The 20,808-nt window shown below is 31.0% G+C and overlaps 1 protein-coding gene across 1 annotated transcript; it reads right to left on the minus strand.

The window, feature by feature from the left end:
• Positions 1-595: 595 nt before the first annotated feature.
• On the minus strand, positions 596-20,244 carry mfsd4aa (major facilitator superfamily domain containing 4Aa). Its single transcript, XM_051123306.1, has 10 exons — positions 19,922-20,244; positions 16,918-17,116; positions 12,439-12,675; positions 10,331-10,496; positions 10,056-10,171; positions 9,782-9,955; positions 7,252-7,399; positions 3,815-3,885; positions 3,574-3,694; positions 596-1,834 (listed from the first exon to the last, which is right to left on the minus strand). The coding sequence occupies exons 1-10, from the start codon at positions 20,155-20,157 to the stop codon at positions 1,719-1,721; spliced, it is 1,584 nt and encodes a 527-aa protein (XP_050979263.1). The 5' UTR covers positions 20,158-20,244; the 3' UTR covers positions 596-1,718.
• Positions 20,245-20,808: the final 564 nt, after the last annotated feature.

A 20,808-nucleotide genomic window follows, 5' to 3' on the forward strand; every position in this document is an offset into this window, starting at 1 on the left:
TTATTAAAAATGTTAAAATATTTTCTAACATGAAAAGTAATTGATATTCAATTATTTCTAGATTATATATTTTATCCACATACTATTTTACTGTTCCACACTTGCCGGCAATCTGATTATCCTATCATTTCCCTACGAAAAATAGGTTGTTGCTCTAAAATTGTCACACCCAGAAAGTGACATCATGTGAGCGTTTTCTATTAAATAACAGAACATACAATTATATAATGTCATTCCATTTTGTAAATTTGCACACATTGTAGTGTTAACTGTAACCATTCCAAAAATAGCAAATTCCTTTTTTAAAATTTATATGAAATGTGTTTAATATAAATTGAATACAAATCAACATTTGGAAAACTATCATTAATTATTTGCAACCCTGTTACCCATTATGATGTATTTTATTTGCATTTTATTGCAAGAAATTGCACAAACAAAAATTACAAATCAGGTTTTTAACCCGCATTCAAACATTATAATAGATTAGAGTTTTTTCTTCCTCAGAAACTCCATATACAACATCTTATGTATCATAATATCTTTAATAATAATATCTTTAACATCTTAAATATGCTTCTGAAGCTATTTTGTACCCTATTCTAGGAAAGTGCCAATGCTAAACTTTAAGACGCATCAGATTTTCTCATCCTCTAAATATTGACATGTCACAACTGCACTGCATTTAGAACAACATTTTGTGTTTCATCAGCAAATTTGTATTTTGTGGACAAAAGGGATGATGTAATAATCAAAAGTGTGATCAATTCTACTGTTATGGTACAATATTGACACCAAATGTTTTCAATATTTTTGTGCAAATGTATTTTCAGATTGTCTCACTCTAGCAGCTCAAATGTTTACAAATCTATGTTCATTGGCATACCTGTTGTACTAATCTGTGGATGTTGGAAGGGAAGAAAGATTTCTATAAAAAACGCAAAAAAAGTAACTTATTTGGCTTGTGTGTCTTCATCAAATACAGCTGCAGAAGGCTGACCTCATTTATGCAGCAATTGTGTTAACGCTAGCATGTCTGACACCTGTGTAAACCAGAAAAAACAAATAAAATTTTACCCAGGCCAAGAGAAATACGCTGACACAGCAACCTACAACAATCAGGAACGTCCACCTGAACGCTGAGGTCACGGGCTTTAGAGGAACCATTAGACCTGAAGCTGTACAACACAATACACGGAAGCTTTTTCAGGAAGATGGTAGGGTAGGATGTCCTTTTTTGACTTTTTTGATCACTTTACTACAAATGTGTTATGAACATATAGACTTTGGCAGAGAATGATTTGGCTACTAATCTGTGAATAAGCAAAGAACAAAGTAATGCAATGCGTGAGGCCATTCCACACTGCAGGGCTTTTACATATTGAAAATAATAAAAACTACTATTTTATGTTGTACAGTGCTGATTGGTCAGTGCGTTTCTAACAACGAACACTAAAGCAACTTTTCTTTACAGAGAAAAGTCATATTGCACATATCCATTGCAGCCATTAAGAACAATTGCATTCAAATTTATGATCATTCATCAAAAATATTTAATACAAAAATAAAGCTTTCAATACAACTTCTAACACTCAATGATATTTCTATTAGCTCTTTTGATTGTCAGTGATTTGCAGGATGTGTTTGGTCCTTGATGTCCCTGAGTCATGACACCATTGTCCCTTCGCTCCTGTCATTCTCATCCATCTTCTGTATTGTTAGGGATCGATGGACGCTTTCTGCTCTGACGTGTCCCATGAGTTCAGGACGGCAGCAGAACAGGTCTTGATCCCATTTTCCTCAAGCCTTTCGGAAGGGGTGTTACTAGGTAAAGCTGTATGAAAAAACAAGATATGTTAGAAAGTGATGCATCTACAGTCAGTGTTGCCAAGTATGTGGTTTTACAGCAGAATTGGGATACTTTTACACTATTGCTGTGGGTTGTTTTTTAACCCGTGGGTTATAATCATCTACCCCCACCCCAAGAAATCCACCAACAGACAGGAAAACCACCAAAAAAATTGGGCGATTGGACTAGTTTTGAATTGCAATTGGGCTGGCTTTGTTTCACAGACCTGGCAACCCTGCAAACAGTATTAGTTTTGACACAAGACCAGGGTTTGTACAAGATGTTTAAAGTGCTTGAAGTACTTAAATTTGACTTTCTGAAATTTAAGGCCTGGAAAACCCTTGAAAATATTATATTCCTGAAGAGGTACTTGAAAAGACACTGCATCTATGAAGTAAGTGTTTGATTTTGTCAGTAAGCACATATTTATCTTTTAACGTAAAATTCATGTAAATCAAAAAACATCATGCTTTTTTATTTTAGTTGATGTCAGGAAACAATCGAGCTAAGCAAGTAGTAGCACTGCCAGTGTCGTGTAAACATGGCCGAAGATGTGAAAAGAGAAACAGATGAACCAAATCAATTGAGTCACTTACACTGGAACAGCTCCGACTGATTCAAACATGTGACTTGGATCATTCATTTCAAGCAATTCACTAGCAAAAACCAGATCAAATTAAAAGAGCCATTCGTTGTCAAACTTTCAACATCTCTTGTAATGATTTTAAAAAGCATGTAGTGATGGGTAAAACTGAGCTTTTCGAAACTCTGATTCAACTAAACCATTGCGTCGCAAATTGATTCGCTTTTTAGAAACGTTCCAATCAGGTCGTGTATCGCGAATCATTTGTTTCAGATCGGGACTTTGAATCACGCATCGCAGTTCATTTTGATTTAGGTCAGAACATCGCATATCGTGAATCATTTGATTCAGATCGGGTTTGTAAATCATTTTGCGAACTGAATGATTCAAATCAAATGACTCGCGATACACGTTTTGAAGTCCCGATCTAAATCAAAAGATTATTGATATGGAAAGTTCCAATCTTTTCTACTGTTTAAGAAAAAAAAAAAAAAAACTCAGAAGTCCTGATCTGAAACAAATGATTTGCGAACCTACACCGAAGTCCTGATCTGAATCAAATGATTTGTGAGCTGTACTCCAAAGTACCAATCCAAATTAAATGATTCACGATCCATGCTCTGAAGTTCCAATCTAAAGCAAAAGATTCGCAAACCCACTCCGAAGTTCAGAATTTCAGATCAGGATTCGGAGCGCAAATTATGAATCATTTGATTCAGATCAGGACTTCGGTATGGGATCGCGAATTGTTTCAGATCAGGATTTCTGAGTCATTTCACAAATCTTTTTTTTTTTAGTATATTTTTATCTATTTCTGTTTTTGTTTTGTTTTTTAGAATTTAAAATAGAAGACGTTGTTCGATAAGTGAGACCCCTGTTTGAAGTCCTTGAAAATCAAAAAAGAAGTGCTTAAAGTTCTTGAAAGTCCTGCAATTTCATTTTACAATATCTGTACAAACCCTCCAAGACTAGTTTTATTCAACTGGCTTTAGTAATGCCAAGGTCATAGGTTTGATTCCAAGTGAAGACAAATGTACACCTTGAACTCAAGGTAAAGTATCCACCAAATGCATTAGAAACAGTCCGCTTTCAATTTGAGCCTGATTATGGGCAACAATGTGAATTCTGAGAGTCGACGCACCTTCTGTGAAGTTTTTGTGACTTTGCTGGACGAAGAACAGCAAAAGGAAGAATGCGAATCCCAGGCAGCCGAAGATCATTCCACACAACAGGAAGCTGAAGCTACCTTGATTGTGCATCACCTGAGGGAGGAAAGACAGTCGAATCAGCGCATTTACAAAAACAGTTTGAGCTTATTTGGTGGACCATGATGACACTAGCAACGCAAAGTCATGGGTTCAATTCTAAGGAGCTAGACTTACCGAACCCACGATCACCTGGAGTAACATCTCGCCCATCCCTGCACTGGTCACCATGACTGTTGTGGCACAACCTAAAGATGAAACAACACAATCAACTGTTTTCAATTTTTCAAGATTTTCATTGACAACAACCTGCCTGTTGTTGCTGTTTTTAATATCCAGGCAATAAGTATAAAAATACTTGAATGTGGGGGGGAAAAAGTCAAATTTGTCGAGATCGTTACTGTAAAATTCTAATTGACACTGAAATCTGATGACAACTACATAAAACTTGAGATTTAAAAAAAAAACTGATTGTAATTTTTAGGGCTTCAAGTGCGCTACAGTGTCAAAAAGTACAAAATCCCTCATAATTCCCAAAACGTCAGTCGCAGGCTCAAGTGTCTTATGTCACTGGAATCCTTGGCTTGAAATCCTCAAAAGTATTTTTTTTTGAAAAACCTACTTTTGCGAACTAGTCCTAGGTTTTTCGCCCGTTTAGAACTAAACTAGTGCAGAAAGATTCTCTGGAGAGTGAATATCAATAATTATCAAAAACAAGCTGGACTTTCGACTTACGTAGCAATGGGACGCCAAAACGTTTTAGTAAAATGCCTATAACTCCTGAACAGAATGAGATAATGAATGAGTTCCGCCAAACTCTGAGCACTTATGTAAGAGCTCAATCTGAGGTCACAGTATCATATAATATAATTTTATCTCAGTGATACTAAAATAACACTACAGCTTGCGTGTAAAAGAACACAGCGCATCAATTTATTTGATTAAATCACAACCTTTGCTATTTGCAATTTCAGGTTTATTTCACTTAATTGGACTTTGCAACAGTATAGAAGCCCGTTTCCACCACTGAATGGAAAACAAAAAAAGGTTATTGTGACTTTTTAATCTCACAATTCTGAGAAAAAAGGCATATAAAAATTTTGTAAGAAATAAAGTCAAAATTGCCAGATAAAAATGAGCAGTTCTGGCTTTTTTGTCCTAATTGTGAGTTTATATCTTGCAATTCTGGCTTTTTTTCTCAAAATTGTGAGACAAACGCGCAATTGCAAGTTGTAAAGTCAGAATTGCGAGATATTATAAACTAGCAATTGCAAGTTATAAAGTCAGAATTATGATATAAACTCGCAATTCTGACTTTTTTTCTCAGAATTGTGATATAAACTCACAACCACAAGTTATAAGTCAGAATTGCGAGATATAAGTCAGAATTATGAAATAAACTCTTATTTTCTCAGAACTGTGTGATAAACTCACAACTGTGAGAAATAAAGTCAGAATTGCAAGATAAAAACTTGCAACTGCGAGTTATAAAGTCAGAATTATCATATAAACTTGCAATTCTGACTTTTTCTCACAGTTGTGAGATATAAACTCACACTTGTGAGAAATATGGTCAGAATTGCCTGTTGGATTTTTTTCTCTCCCAGATATAAGTTTATATCTTGCAATTCTGACTTTTCTAGCAATTCCTACTTTTTTTCTCAGAATTGTGAGATATTATAAACTTGCAATTGCGAGTTATAAAGTCAGAATTATGATATGAAGGCGCAATTCTGACTTTTTTTTTCTCAGAATTGCAAGACATAAACTCACAGTTGTGAGAAATAAAGTCAGAATTGCCTGTTGGATTTTTTTCTCTCCCAGAGAGAAAAAAAGTTTATATCTTGCAATTCTGACTTTTCTCAGAATTGTGAGACAAAAACACGCAATTGCAAGTTATAAGTCAGAACTGTGAGACTTAAGTCAGAATTATAATAGAAACTAATTTTTTCTCAGAATTGCGTGATTGTGAGAAATAAAGTCAGAATTGCCTGTTGGATTTATATTTTTTATATCTTGCAATTCTGACTCTTCAAGCAATTCTGACTTTTTTTCTCAGAATTGTGAGACAAAAACACAATTCCAAGTGATAAGTCAGAATTATGATATAAACTTTTTTTCTTAGAATTGTGTGATAAACTCAAAGTCAGAATTGTGAAATAAAAACTTGCAACTGCGAGTTATAAAGTCAGAATTATGATGTAAATTCGCAATTCTGACTTTTTCTCAGAATTGTGAGATATAAACTCACAATTTTGAAATTTTGAGAAACAAAGTCAGAATAATTGCCTGTTTTCTGACTTTTCTAGCAATTCTGACTTTTTTCTCAGAATTGTGTGATAAACTCACAATTGTGAGAAATAGTCAGAATTGCGAGATAAAAACATGTAACTGCGAGTTATAGTCAAAATTCTGATATGAACTCACAATTCTTGACTGTTTTTCTCAGAATTGCGTGATACAAAGTCACAATTGTGAGAAATAAAGTCAGAATTGCATTTCTGGCTTTTTTTTTTTTTCCAAAGAATTGCGTGATACAAACTTAGGGCTGCACAATTATGACAAATCATTATTGTTGATTATTCCCTTGAAATTGTAATTGCAATTATTAATTACAATTATCACAATCTCAGTGAATGATGTTTTGAATAGCATTATATCATCGTTTGAGGCAACTTCATGCCACATTTTCATATATAATTTCTTCTTAAAATATAAAAAAGTAAAAATGTAAAAATTAAAACAGAAAAAAACCCTTAAGATAATGTGTAAGAAAAATACACACACACTCTCTCAAACCCACACATCTTAAGAAAGCAGAAAAAGTAAGTGGATTTTTTTTTTTTTGTAAAGTTTTCTGCAAGTTATAAAGTCAGATTTTGAGGAGGAAAGAAATACTGATATGATCTCAGAATTGCAAGTTGATATCTCACAATTCTGATTTAACTCGCAACTGCGTCTTATAAATTCAGAATTGCGAGATACAAACCCACAATTCTGACGTTTTTCTCAGAACTTCAAGTTTGTCTTGCAGTTCTGACTTTATAACTCGCAAATCTGTCTTGTGAGATAAAAAGATGCAATTACATTTTTTTATATTTATTTTTTATTCAGTGGCGGAAATGGGATTTTTTTCCATTAATTTTTTTTTTCCAAGTGGTCCAGGATTCATATGCATTTTAATATCGGTTACAGCTGAAACCAGTCAATTAAATTCCGGTCCAGACCTGTAGGGACTCTAATGACGGGGATATTTTTAATGATAATGATATTTTTCTAATTGCTCTACCCTAACCAACCCCCATATCTGCGGTCAGTAATTAGCCATTTATTTGAAAATAATTCCTCCCAACGGGTTCGCCCGCTGCGTTTAAAAAAAAATCACCTCAGTCGTAAGACACAAGACCTGTCAAGCCAGACCTTCCCTTAATGTCAAAGGCCAACAGCGGAAAGAATTAAACGGGGCGGATCCTGTTGTCTTGGGCTCAGCAGTAAACCTTAAATAAATAGTGAACTGCAAAACCACCAATGGCTACTGTCAAATCAATGAAAGGCGTGGACAAAAAGGCGATTTAACAATGCCGGAGACAGCGGCGGCCCATCTGTCGCAATACCTTTGTACTCCAGGATGTCTTCGGTGAATGCGAGCGTGCAGGGGAAGATACTGCTTATAAATAGGCCGAGACAGCAGGTGCCGATGAAGAGGAACACACTACTGTTGGAGAAGATCAGCAGCAGAAGTAGTGTGACTATCACACCCACCTACGAGAGAAAAGAACGGAGAACATTTGCATTTGGACACGCACCGTCAACCAAGCCTTTGTTCTGTGAGGTGAACACCCCTGCTTTATCTGCACCAGGAACGGAAATTAAGAGGCCCCGCTGTCATTTTGGCGCAAATAAAAGCGTGAAATGAGAAAGGAGCCTTAGTCATGCCAGATAAACAAAAGTCCTGACTGGCCAGAGCAGGATGCAGAACAAGGATGTTTGTTCCTGTCCAAAGTTTCCCCTTGTGCATCGTGGGCGACACACCTTTTTTTTTTTTTTTGATAGTGTAATCCACTTTTATAGTCCATCTGACTCAACCGGAATCTGTCAAGAGAAAGTTTGTAATGGACTGACAAATGATGCTTTTTCTAAGCTCCACCCCCCTTAGTTACTGTTGCTAAAACAGACAAGGTTCACAGAACATCACATTTTTAATTGATGATCTAAAAGAATGCAAATATACACACACACACTTAGATACATAAATACTATTCTTTATATTACATTAAATGTTTATTTTAATTTATTATGAACATATTAGGTTATTTATGTTAATTTTTACAGTTACGTATTATGTATTTTTGCATTTATTTTTATTTAATTAATTAATTAATTATTTTGCAGGTTTTGGTCATAGCTGTGAACTGTTTACCTTTAGCTTTAGTTATATATATAATATAATGTAATATAATATAATATAATATAATATTAGTTCAAAAAGTCAAAAAGGTCAAAAGTATGGAATAATGTTAATTTTTTTTTTTTCATTTTATTTTATATTATTTTTTTATTATTTTGGAGGTTTTTTTTCTCCACAGCTGTCTACTCCCACTGTGTACTGTCACTAGAACCTTTACCCAGAATTTATTATATTATATTATATTATGATAAAAATACTATCAGTCAATAGTATGGAATAATATTTTAAGTTTATTATTTTTATCTTAATCTATTTTATTTTATTGTTATTATTATTTTTTTTTAATTTATTGTATTTTATTAGTTTGCAGGTTTAGGTATTCCATAGCTGTGTACTCTTTAGTCACTATATTACCTTTAGTTATATATAATATAATGTAGTATAATATAATATAATATAATATAATATAATATAATATAATATCTTCATTTATTATGAACATGTTTATTTCTATTATTTTTTTTACAATTACATATGTATTTATGCATTTATTTATTTTATTTCATTTAATTGTATTTATTATTATTATTATTATTATTATTATTATTATAGTTGTTATTATTATTATTTATTTATTTATTTGTATTTTATTTTATTTTTTGCTGTTTTTTTTCATAGCTGTGAACTGTTTAGTCACTAGAACCTTTAGCTTTAGTTATATATAATATAATATAATATAATATAGTTCCGGTCAAAAGTATGGAATAATATTTTAATTTATTATTTATTTGTATTTAATTTATTTTATATTATTTTTCGATTATTTTGGAGGTTTTTGTCCTCCATAGCTATGTACTCTTCAGTCACTAAAACCTTCACCCATAATTTATAATATTATATTATATATTATTATAATTTATTTTTTTATTTATATTTTATTTTTTGCTGGTTTTGGTCATAGCTGTAAACTGTTTAGTCACTAGAACCTTTAGCTTTAGTTATATATAATTTCTAGAATATAATATAATATTATATAATTTAATACAATATAATATAATATATTTCCAGTCAAAGGTATAGAATAATATTTTTAATTTATTATTTATTTTTATATTTTTATTTATTTATTTTATTTTATATTATTTTTTGGGAGGTTTTTGTCCTCCATAGCTGTGTACTCTTCTGTCACTAAAACCTTTACCCATAATTAATAATCTAATCTAATCTAATATAATATAATATTATATAATATAATAAAAATACTACCAGTCAATAGTATGGAATAATATTTTGAGTTTATTATTTTTGTTTGTATCTATTTTATTTTTTATTTATATTTATTTATTTTATTTTATTATTTTGCAGGTTTAGTCACTAAATTGGTTACCTTTAGTTATATATATATATAATATAATATAATATAATATAATATAATATAATATAATGATAAATATACTTCCAGTCAAAAATATGAAATAATATTTTGAGTTTATAATTTATTTTTATATTTATTTTTATTTATTTTATTTTATTATTTTGCATTATTTTTCATCCTCCCTAGCTGTGTACTCTTTAGTCACTAAAACCTTACATATAATGTAATATAATGATAAATATGTTTTTGTTTGTTTTTGATAAAACAGATTTATGTTTGCAGTGTACCTTGTACACTTACAACTCAGCAACAGTGTTTTTCATATATATTTTTTTAATACAACTAAATCAAAGATACGCACCTGACTAACGGTGAGCAATCGGACAGGTTTAAAGCGGTACGACAGAGGTATGGCGGACAGTCGGCCGACAGTGATCGCTGCCCAGAAGACGCAGGTCAAGTATCCGGCGGTCTTGTGAGACAGATTTATAGGGGGCGCCACTGCGTAGGTGTACACAAAGCCTGTGTACGAGCCCTGAGGTGTGCGAGATTAAATAATACATGAGTTCAAGTAATTAAGCAAATACTCTTCAATTACAGAGCTGAAGCTGCTGTGAAGTGCTAATCCTGCTTACCACTATACCGTCAGAAAAGAAGAGCACCAGACCCCCAAGGATATGGATCCCAAAGAAAGACAGTGGAAAATTGTGCGAGTTGCCAAGGAGACAGCAGTCGAACACGTCTACATGGCCTGCGGAGACAGAAGAGCGGGAAGATTACCGAAACATCCTCTCTGCTTTTATTCACATCTTACGGCATGTTATTTCTGACATGTGCTGTGTATGTGGTCTGATCCCACGCGCTAATTATTTCATCAATGTCAGTGGTGAAGAAGTGCTTAGGATCTTACTTTTGGAAGGCTCTTTCTGATGTCCAGCGTCTTCTGTCAGACCTGTGGTTCCCCAGGTTTTCATCGCTAGCGCGTCTCCGTCTAGTAAACGCCGGCTGGGGTTTGAGCCGCACGTGAACAGTCGCTCCCAATACATTAGGATTAATATGCCGATTGGTACAGGAAGCTATATGCAGGGAAGACAGAGTTATAAAAGAATCAAATGAATCATGCAAATGAATCATTCTTAAACGATTCAGATGAATCAGTTTGAAAGCATTCTTAAAACGTTATTGTAAAGAAGACTTGATTGAAACTATATAACCTCAAACAGGAGTATTAACTAGAATATTGTCGTGTATTTGACCATGCACACACACAGAAAAGCTAAATTAAACATCTGATTAATTTTTGTCAGAATCGGTTGTTTCAAACTGTCCATCACAATGAATCCAATGCCAACGGTGCATGTCATCACTCAAATGCAAAAATGTCTGTCTGGCATTTGTATAGAATAAAATAAAATAAAAAATGAAATATGAAATGAAACATGAAATGAAATATAATAAAAAAAAAATGACATGAAATAAAAAATGAAATGACATGAAATTAAACAAAAAATGAAATCACATAAACTTAAATAAAATGACCTGAAAAAAATGAAATGACATGAAATAAAACAAAACAATGAAATGACATAAAATAAAATTGAATAAAAAATAAAATGAAATGAAGTGACATGAAATAAAATAAAAAATTGAAATGACATGTAATGAAATAAAATGACATGAAATGAAATAAATAATACAATTAAATGAAATAAAAAAAATGACATTAAATGAAATAAAATAAAATGAAACAACATGAAATGCAATAAAATTAAATTAAATGGCATGAAATTTAATTAAAAAATGAAATGAAATTACGTAAAATGAAATAAAAAATAAAACATGACATGAAAAAATGAAATTACATGAAAAAAAAATGAAATAAAAAATGAAATGAAATGAAATAAAATCAAATTAAAAGAAATGAAATGAAATGAAATGAAATGAAATGAAATACAAATTGAAATGAAATGACCGACATGAAATAAAAAATAAAATGAAATGGCATGAAATTAAATAAAAAATGAAATGAAATTACATAAAATGAAATAAAAAATAAAATGACATGACATGAAAAAATGAAATAAAATAAAAAATAAAATGAAATGACGCGACATTAAATAAATGAAATGAAATAAAATAAAATCAAAAGAAATTAAATTAAATTAAAAAAAATGTAATGACATGAAATACAAATTGAAATGAAATGAGATGAAATGAAATAAAATAAAAATTAAAATAAAGTAAAATAAAATGAAATATTTTATTCATATTATTATTTTATTTTATTTTTTTCATTATAATATATACACACTACCAGTGAAGGCTTTGGGGTATGTTTTTTTTTCTTTGTGTTTTTGGGGAAAAAAGTCTCTTAAGCTCACCAAGGCTTTAATTAAGAATGCAGTAAAATCAGTAATAGTGTGGAATTGTGTAATATTATTACAATTTAAAATAACCTTTTTCAATTTAAATATATTTTATGATTTAATTTATTCCTTTGATGTAAAGCTGAATTTTCAGCATCATTACTCCAGTCTTCAGTGTCACATGATCCAGATACTTTTTTCAGGTTTCTTTGAATAGAAAGAACAGAGCTTATTTGAAATAATATATATTTTTAAGTTTTTACTGTCACTTTTGATCAATTTAATGCATACTTGTTCAATAAAAGTAGTCATATATTTGTCATTTTTTAACACACACACACACAATAAAGACCAGGTGTTAGGTGTGTATCAGTTCTACGATCACTATTGATCCACTATATTACAGGCAGTGTGTACACAAAGCTGTTAGATAGAGTGCAGTTACCAAGGAGGCCATCTTTATCTATTTTCTCTATAAATCGACTCCCAACTGCCCTTCCTTTGACAGTAAAGCTGACAGAGCATTTAGTATATGCACACTCACCCTACACAACTTTACCACCACACTACAGTAGAGCAGCTAGTGTTCTGAAGACATACCACTCTTAAAACTTAATATAACCTCAAAACTCAAGACAGATCTCGATCTTACATTGATGATAGCCATGATCCAGAAGGCGTAGGAGACGTTGGTCACCACCTCTCCATTAGTGTGGAGGTGGACGCTGGACACGTTGAGCACATGTCTGCCGGCGAGCTTGTTCCTCAGATGCCTTAATGATGTAGCATTGCTGCTGCTGTTCCCAATCACACAGCTGGTCTCAGAAAGGAAGGGGTCAGCGATGAGGGGACTCACTAACGCCCCGAGACCCACAAAGAAGTGAAGGGCCTAGAAAAAGATCAGAGAGAGGCAAGAAAAGAAGAAGATTCAGCAATGATGTTCTCCTCTGAGACGAGATTCTGTAAAAGCAAAAGTTTTTAAAGCAACTTTATAAAACATCTGATTGGATGTTTGTTTAAAGCTGTCAAACGATGCTTGCTTTGTGTCATGTCCACAATTACCAATGTATATGTCAAGTTTTTAATGCCAAGATGTTGACTGTCACCATAAACTATATAGTCTATAGTAATCCAAATGAACTATATCATTTACTAAAAATTGTTTATTGTGATTATTTTATTAATAATAAATCACATTTAAGTATCCACTGTTATTGTAATATTATTCATATTTTATTATAGTTTTTATTATTATTTTGATTTGTTTCTACATTTAATTTAGTAATATATTTACTTTTTTAGTAATTTTGTTGTTTTATATTACTATGTTTTTCTATTGTGTACACATATATATAGTATTATCCAGTGTTATTGTATTTAAAAAAAAAATTATACATACATTTTTATTTTAATTTTAGCACAATATAGTACAATACAAATATTTAATTGTTTAGTCATTTTATATTATTATTAACATAATATAAAATTACTAAAATGTCTATATATATATTTTTTAATTTAAGTTTTATTTATTTCCAGTTTTAATTTTAAATGAACTGTTTATTGTGATTATTGTATTAAATTATATTATTTCTTTAATATTGTGTATTATTGATGTATTATCCAGTGTTATTGTAAAATTGTTCATATTCTATTAGTTTTTATTAATATTTTTACAAATTGTATTCAGTTTTTATTTTAATTTTACTTAGTCAAATGTTTGTTTTTTTGTAATTGTGTTATTTGTATTAATATTTTGAATAGTAGTTTTTAGTTAGTAAAATATTAATTTTTCAAATAACTAAATAATTTTTTTTATGAATATTTTTAAATTATTTTTCAGTTTTCATTTCAATTTTAGTTAGTAAAATACACAATTATATATACATATATATATATATATATATATATATATATATATATATATATATATATATATATATATATATATATATATATATATATATATATATATATATATATATATACATATAAATTAGTTTTTATTTCCAGTTTGGAACTTTAGTGCTAAGAACTGTTTATTGTGATTATTTTATTAATAATAAGATAGATTATTTGTTTAATATGGATGTGTTATCCAGTGTTATTGTAATATTTATATATTATATTATATTTGACATGTAATATATTCATATTCTATTTAGTTTTTATTAATATTGAAATTTTCATCACATTTTTATTATTATTTCTTTAATATTGTGTATTATTGATGTATTATCCAGTGTTATTGTAAAATTGTTCATATTCTATTAGTTTTTATTAATATTTTTACAAATTGTATTCAGTTTTTATTTTAATTTTACTTAGTAAAATGTTTGTTTTTTTTGTAATTGTGTTATTTGTATTAATATTTTGAATAGTAGTTTTTAGTTAGTAAAATATTAATTTTTCAAATAACTAAATAATGTTTTTATGAATATTTTTAAATTATTTTTCAGTTTTCATTTCAATTTTAGTTAGTAAAATACACAATTATATATATATATATATAAATATATATAAAATTTCAGTTTTAGTTTTTATTTCCAGTTTGGAACTTTAGTGCTAAGAACTGTTTATTGTGATTATTTTATTAATAATAAGATCATTATTTGTTTAATATGGATGTATTATCCAGTGTTATTGTAATATTTATATATTATATTATATTTTACATGTAATATATTCATATTCTATTTAGTTTTTATTAATATTGAAATTATCATCACATTTTTATTTCTAATTTAAGTTCGTAAATAATTAATTTTTAAATAATTTTGTTATATGCTTTTGTAATGTTTTTTTATTGTTTTACATTACATTTTTATATACACGTTCTTTATATTATATTGCATATTATATAGAATTTTATTTTAGTTTATCATTTTAGTGTTTCAACTTAAAATACTATTAAAACAACATTAAATAAACTTGTTTTAGTTAACAATAATAGCCTTGAAAGTACAGCTATTAAAAAATAATTTTAAAAACAATATTTTTAAAAACAGAATAAACCACTCAAGACATGCACTATAGTGATTTTACCCCCTTTTTTTTAACTGTCTATGAAATATAAATAACAAATATGAACTTGTTTCTTGGAACTGGTACAGCAACGTCACACTCTCAATTGTGCTGTCAGTCTTAAAAGGACTATAAAACCGGTGTGGTTTGCTTAAATATTTCTTATCGTTAAACATTTGAAGTCTTTGTATAATGAGGGTGTATCTGCTTTTTACTTGGAACAATGTGCTTTGCATTAACATTAAAAAAATAATAAGATGGCAGAGAGAAATCTATAGGATGACACTGAAACTGGTTCTATAAATGCCTGACTCTATCCTGTACATCAACCTAAATATAGCTTATTTTTAAAGATTTAATTTTGCATTCTGTATGTGTGAGGGATGAATACTAATGAGAAACACACATCGGCTCAAATTAATCCACATTTAAGCTACCATATCAATCACCTGGTTAAATAAAATGTAAACTGCTAAATTTAACACCTACAATCATTCACTACAAAGTTTAATTTCAGACAAGTCCCCTTGGGTGAGTTTCTCTCCTCCCCAAATTATGACTAAACACCGGAAATGATGAGTTCAAGTGTAAAATCTGTTTAAAGTCATCATGAATTGCCATATAATGAGATTTACTTAATGACTTAATGAGCGTTTCTGAGGGAAACGCTGTATTTAGTGAGAAAAAAAAACAGTGTAGAATGGGACATTGATCATGTTCTGTGCCCTGTATTATTAATTTTAAAAAAACTACATGGTAATATATAAAATAACTTAAACCATATATACACTACCAGTCAAAAGTTTTTGAACATTAAGATTTTTTTTAAAGAAGTCTCTTCTGCTCACCAAGCTTGCATTTATTTGATCCAAAGTACAGCAAAAGCAGTACAATTTTAAAATATATTTACATTTTTTTAAATAACTGCTTTCTATTTGAATATATTTTAAAATGTAATTTATTCCTGTGATCTCAAAGAAAAAAATTCAGCATCATTATTCCAGTCTTCAGTGTCACATGATCCTTCAGAAGTCATTCTAATATGCTGATTTGCTGTTCAAGAATTTTTTATTATTATTATCAATATTTATAACAACTGAGTACATTTTTTACAGATAAAGACATTTACAATGTTACAAATTTAATGTTACAAAATTTCTATTTCAGTTAAATGTCGTTCATCTGAATGTTCAATGATTTTTCTGAATTATTAAAGAAACCTGAAAAAAAAAATTGTACTCTAAAAATTCTACTAATGGTTTTTGGAGGCAGCAAATCAGAATGTTACAATGATTTCTGAAGCATCATGTGACTGGAGTAATGATGCTAAAAATTCAACTATGAAATCACAGGAATAAATTACATTTTGAAATATATCCAAATAGAAAACAGTTATTTGAAATAGTACAAATATTTCTGAATTGCACTGTTTTTGGTGTACTTTGGATCAAATAAATACAGGTTTGGTGAGCAGAACTATCTTCTTTAAAAAACATTTAAAATCTTACTGTTGAAAAACATTTGACTGGTAGTGCATATATATATTAGTAAAGACATTTATCAAATAAATGCATTGTTGTTTCTGCGAAACAGTTGTTTTCAACATCGATAATAATAAAAATGCTTCTTAAGCAGCAAATCAGCATATTAGAATGATTTCTAAAAGATCATGTGACACTGAACTGGAGTAATGATGCTGAAAATTCAGTGTTGCATCACAGAAATAAATTTTACAATATATTAAAATAGTAAACAGTTCTTTTAAAATGTAATAATATTTTACAATATTACAATCTTTATTGTAATTTTTAATTAAATAAACTTAATTAAATTAAACTTAATTAAATAAGCATAAGAGACTCCCCTAGCTTTTGAACAGTGGTGTCAGTATAGTTCATAAGAACTCTTTTGTCTTCCAGAGAAAAGTCAAACAGGTTTCGAGGGTGGGTAGATAACAACAGAACTTTTAAAGAAAATTATCTGTACACATTGTGTGTAAAGACTTCAGATATGTGGATGGCATGTATTCTGCCGCAGCCTTTCAGAGAAACACTTTGTACCTATAATCAAGCAAACTAAAGATACCATTTTTTTGGAAGGTACCGACCTGCAGGAAAACTGTGGAGTCTCTCTGGTAGATCTTGACCAGTTGTAGGTTAGAGATGGTGTCAATGATGCCCATGGCAAGACCAGATACCGCCAAGGCAAAAGCCAATAGGAGCAGCTTATAGCATAGCGGGATCACAGCAAAAACCACAGAGATGGTGAGGGTGGACACAGCCAACGCTGACAAAGAACATACAAGCCTAAGAAAAAGAAGACAATGAGACATTAACAAAACCACATTAAGCCAGGAGGCATCAAAATGGTTGCCAAATATGCAATGCATTTCTTTAGGGATTAAGCTTTTTATAGTGAAAAAAAAAAAATCACATTTTGTAGTATGTTATATATAAAGAAAAGTTTTAAACAGATCCCACCTGAAACGGCCTCAAGTGAGGCTTTTAAATAAAGGCGTCTCTGTGATGCTGCCTCAGGCAGGATCTCTGACTTTATTTTCACCTTGGCCCAGTTAATTTCTGTTTACATGGCTTATCAAATACATGATTTCCAATGATAACAGATGATACCAGTGGATGTGTGACACTGTTACTTTTTAACAGTTTCATGCTGCTTTCACATGCTCCGAAACATCCTGCTTCTGATTTTTGAAGTCGTAATTACAAGTTTCTCATGTTCAAGTGCTTTCTTTGTCAGAAAGAATAGGAATAATGGAGGACACTAGATTCATTCGTTTCTATTTTGGAGGAAAATCTTATTATAAAGCCTAAATGTATTGAAGACATTCCACCAGTATTCAATGGATTTTTAATAAAATGCAAACCATATAAACATTACTCACACTATTGTATACATTCACCAAGTTTCAGTCAAATAAATGCTGTTTTCACTGAGTACAATAAATAGAATATGCATCTAATGATATTATATACAGTTTAAGTCAAAAGTTTACATACACCTTGCAGAATCTGCAAAATGTTAATTATTTTACCAAAATAAGAGGGATCATACAAAATGCATGTTATTTTTTAAATTTAGTATTGACCTGAATAAGATATTTCACATAAAAGATGTACATATAATCCACTAGAGAAAATAATATTTGAATTTATAAAAAATACCCTGTTCAGAAGTTTACACACACTTGATTCTTAATACTGTGTTGTTACCTGAATGATACACAGCTGTGTTTTTGTTTTGTTTTTTGTTTAGTGATAGTTGTTCATGAGTCCCTTGATTGTCCTGAACAGTTAAACTGCCTGCTGTTCTTCAGAAAAATCTTTCAGGTCCCACAAATTCTGTGGTTTCTCAGCATTTTTGTGTATTTGAACCCTTTTCTACAATGACTGTATGTATATAAGATCCATCTTTTCACACTGAGGACAACTGAGGGACTCATATGCAACTATTACAGAAGGTTCAAACACTCACTGATGCTTCAGAAAGAAACATGACGCTTTAAGAGCCAGGGGTGAAAACTTTTGGAATTTGAAGATCAGGGTAAATGTAACTTATTTTGTCTTCTGGGAAACATGCAAGTATCTTTTGTAGCTTCTGAAGGAGAGTACAAAATGAAAAAATACATATATTTAGGAAAAATAAGAAAAAATCTTCATTCTGTTCAAAAGTTTTCACCCCCCGGCTCTTAATGCGTCTTTTTTTTTCCTTCTGGAGCATTAGTAAGCAATTGAGCCTTATGTAATAGTTGCATATGAGTCCCTCAGTTGTCCTCGGTATGAAAAGATTGATCTCAAAATCATACAGTCATTGTTGGAAAGGGTTCAAACACACTGTGGGAATCTGTGGGATAGGAGTACGAGAGAAAACAAAATAAATGTAGGTAAAACTACAACTTAACAGTTATTACAGCAATGGTTTATAACCAGCCCAACTCAGAAACTCAGGTATCAAAATGACTCATAAATATGACTTGAGAAGTCATTCATGTGCAATTTCCGTCTGGGAAACTCGTATTTACGATAATCTCGATAGTGCATGAAGGTGGCATTAAGTTGCATGCCACAAGCTGTAAAACCAATAGAGCAGAACAGACAAGAGGTAAACATGCTGAGAAATGTGTGGTTAAATATAGTCAGGACTGCAGAACAGAGATAAAGAAATGAAGTAAATCCACGGAGATAAACAAAGTAATATGATTATCTGAAATAAACAAAACATAAAGAAAGGGACTAGTGTTACACCGAGAGCACAAGTTTCCAAATAAAAGCAATTAAATGAGACCTGAGGGTCAAAACATGACTAAACCAAAGAAAAAGCCATGCTTGCTAGTATCCTTGTGGTTTACTTGTTTTTAAGTCATTATTACTTTTTAGTGGTACAGTCGAAGTGCAGGGAAATCTACAAAACAAACTGTAAACTAATATAAATAGTGATTATCGGCAGTGTTTACTACACCAAGGAAATAGTTGGTTATGGTAAAAAAAAACACTCAGTTCTTCCTTAAATATGAAGTCGCTTTAAATGAGCACATGTTGTTCCAAAACTATTTGAACCCACTTACAAATAAGTGAATTTCTTTATCTAAACAACATCAGGGCCGTGCATGTTTTTATGGTTTTTATAACTGAGACAGCACGACTTTAATGAGCACATGACTACTATAGAGATTTCCAGACAGAGGCCTTGGATGGGTTAGAAAACAATCAGTCCCAAAGAAATCAGATAATGATATCCGTTACGATGATTAAAAGCAGCCAAAACAGTTTTCCTTAATGTAGGATGCATATAAAATGCCTTATCTCACAACCTGAGTAAGTGTAAGATACATGACAGAGAGGGGAAAAAACAAAAACTAAATTTTTGTAGTCATGAGACTAACTTGCTCTTTCTAATAACTTAAGGACAACTATATCAGAAAAAAATGTAATTTTTAAAATATACAAATGTACACCTTTTTTCTTTTTTTACAATTTGTATAAGTACTTTATTTCAGTATGACACTACTGAAAGACTTTGACATATGTCAACCACCCAGGAATAAGAAAATAAAATAAAAATGCATTTAAAATTTCAGTCTGAAAAACACTTACGTTTTACTGAAGAATCCTCCAATGGTGCTTCCAATAAAGAGGAAAAACTGTTGGGAGAAGAAGACCAGAGTGATCTCCTGTAGCGTGGACTGAGTCTGACATCTCAGGTCCAGGATGGTCGGACCCAGAAAAGCGACACAGAGTCCAAAACTAAAGAATACACTCCAATATGTGAGAGTATGCTGCCAGTTACTGCGGAATAAAGCGCAGATGCGTTCATTGAGCAGCTGCTTCATGTTGAAGAAAGTTTCTTAGGTGTTTCTTGAAGCATTTACGCAGCGGCATTCATCATAGACGCGAGAGGAGACTTGTCTGAAGCGAGAGTCGCGTGTTCGGAATGATGCTTGTCCGATTCGCGAGCGAGTCGTTCATTCGAATCGGTTCTTTTGAATGATTCGGTCTGAAAAGACCCGTTTGTGAAGAAGCGGTATGAAGACGTTTTAGTCAGGTTTTGCACCATGTGTGTTCATATGATCATTAGTAGGCAAGTCACAGAAAATCATTAACAAAATTATGACCGAACTACCGATTCATGACTCAAACGAACCGGTTCAAGAAAACGAAGTGATTCACTAAAAAGATTCAAACAGATCCGTGCAACAGGTGTGTTTCTGAACGTTTTGATCCTCCTAGATAATTCGTCCTCAAAGTCAACATAAATATGAAGGTGAGAAATCACGCTTCGCTGCCTGGGGCGTCACACATATTTAGACTATTTTGTTTTACGGATATTTTCAAGTTCACCAGACCAAGTGCACCTGACAGGTCCGACGAGTTCTTAAACAAGTCTTTTGTTCCAGCTATGCTAACAATGAAACACAAACTCACACAGGTTTATTTGGCTGTCCAGGAGAGAGTATGTGGCTTAAACCGATTTAAGTTTACTT

The sequence above is a fragment of the Labeo rohita genome, chromosome 11 (genome assembly GCF_022985175.1).
Source record: "Labeo rohita strain BAU-BD-2019 chromosome 11, IGBB_LRoh.1.0, whole genome shotgun sequence".
Taxonomy (NCBI): Eukaryota; Metazoa; Chordata; class Actinopteri; order Cypriniformes; family Cyprinidae; genus Labeo; species Labeo rohita.

Bases quoted from the DNA above. Each gene is read 5' to 3' on its own strand.
- mfsd4aa (XM_051123306.1), bottom strand. From the start codon at position 20,157: ATGAAGCAGCTGCTCAATGAACGCATCTGCGCTTTATTCCGCAGTAAC. The intron at 12,676-16,917 runs GTCGGTACCTTC...ATCTTTTTCTAG, and splicing joins ACTCCACAGTTTTCCTGCAG to GCCCTTCACTTCTTTGTGGG. The intron at 9,956-10,055 runs GTAAGCAGGATT...CGCACACCTCAG, and splicing joins TCTTTTCTGACGGTATAGTG to GGCTCGTACACAGGCTTTGT.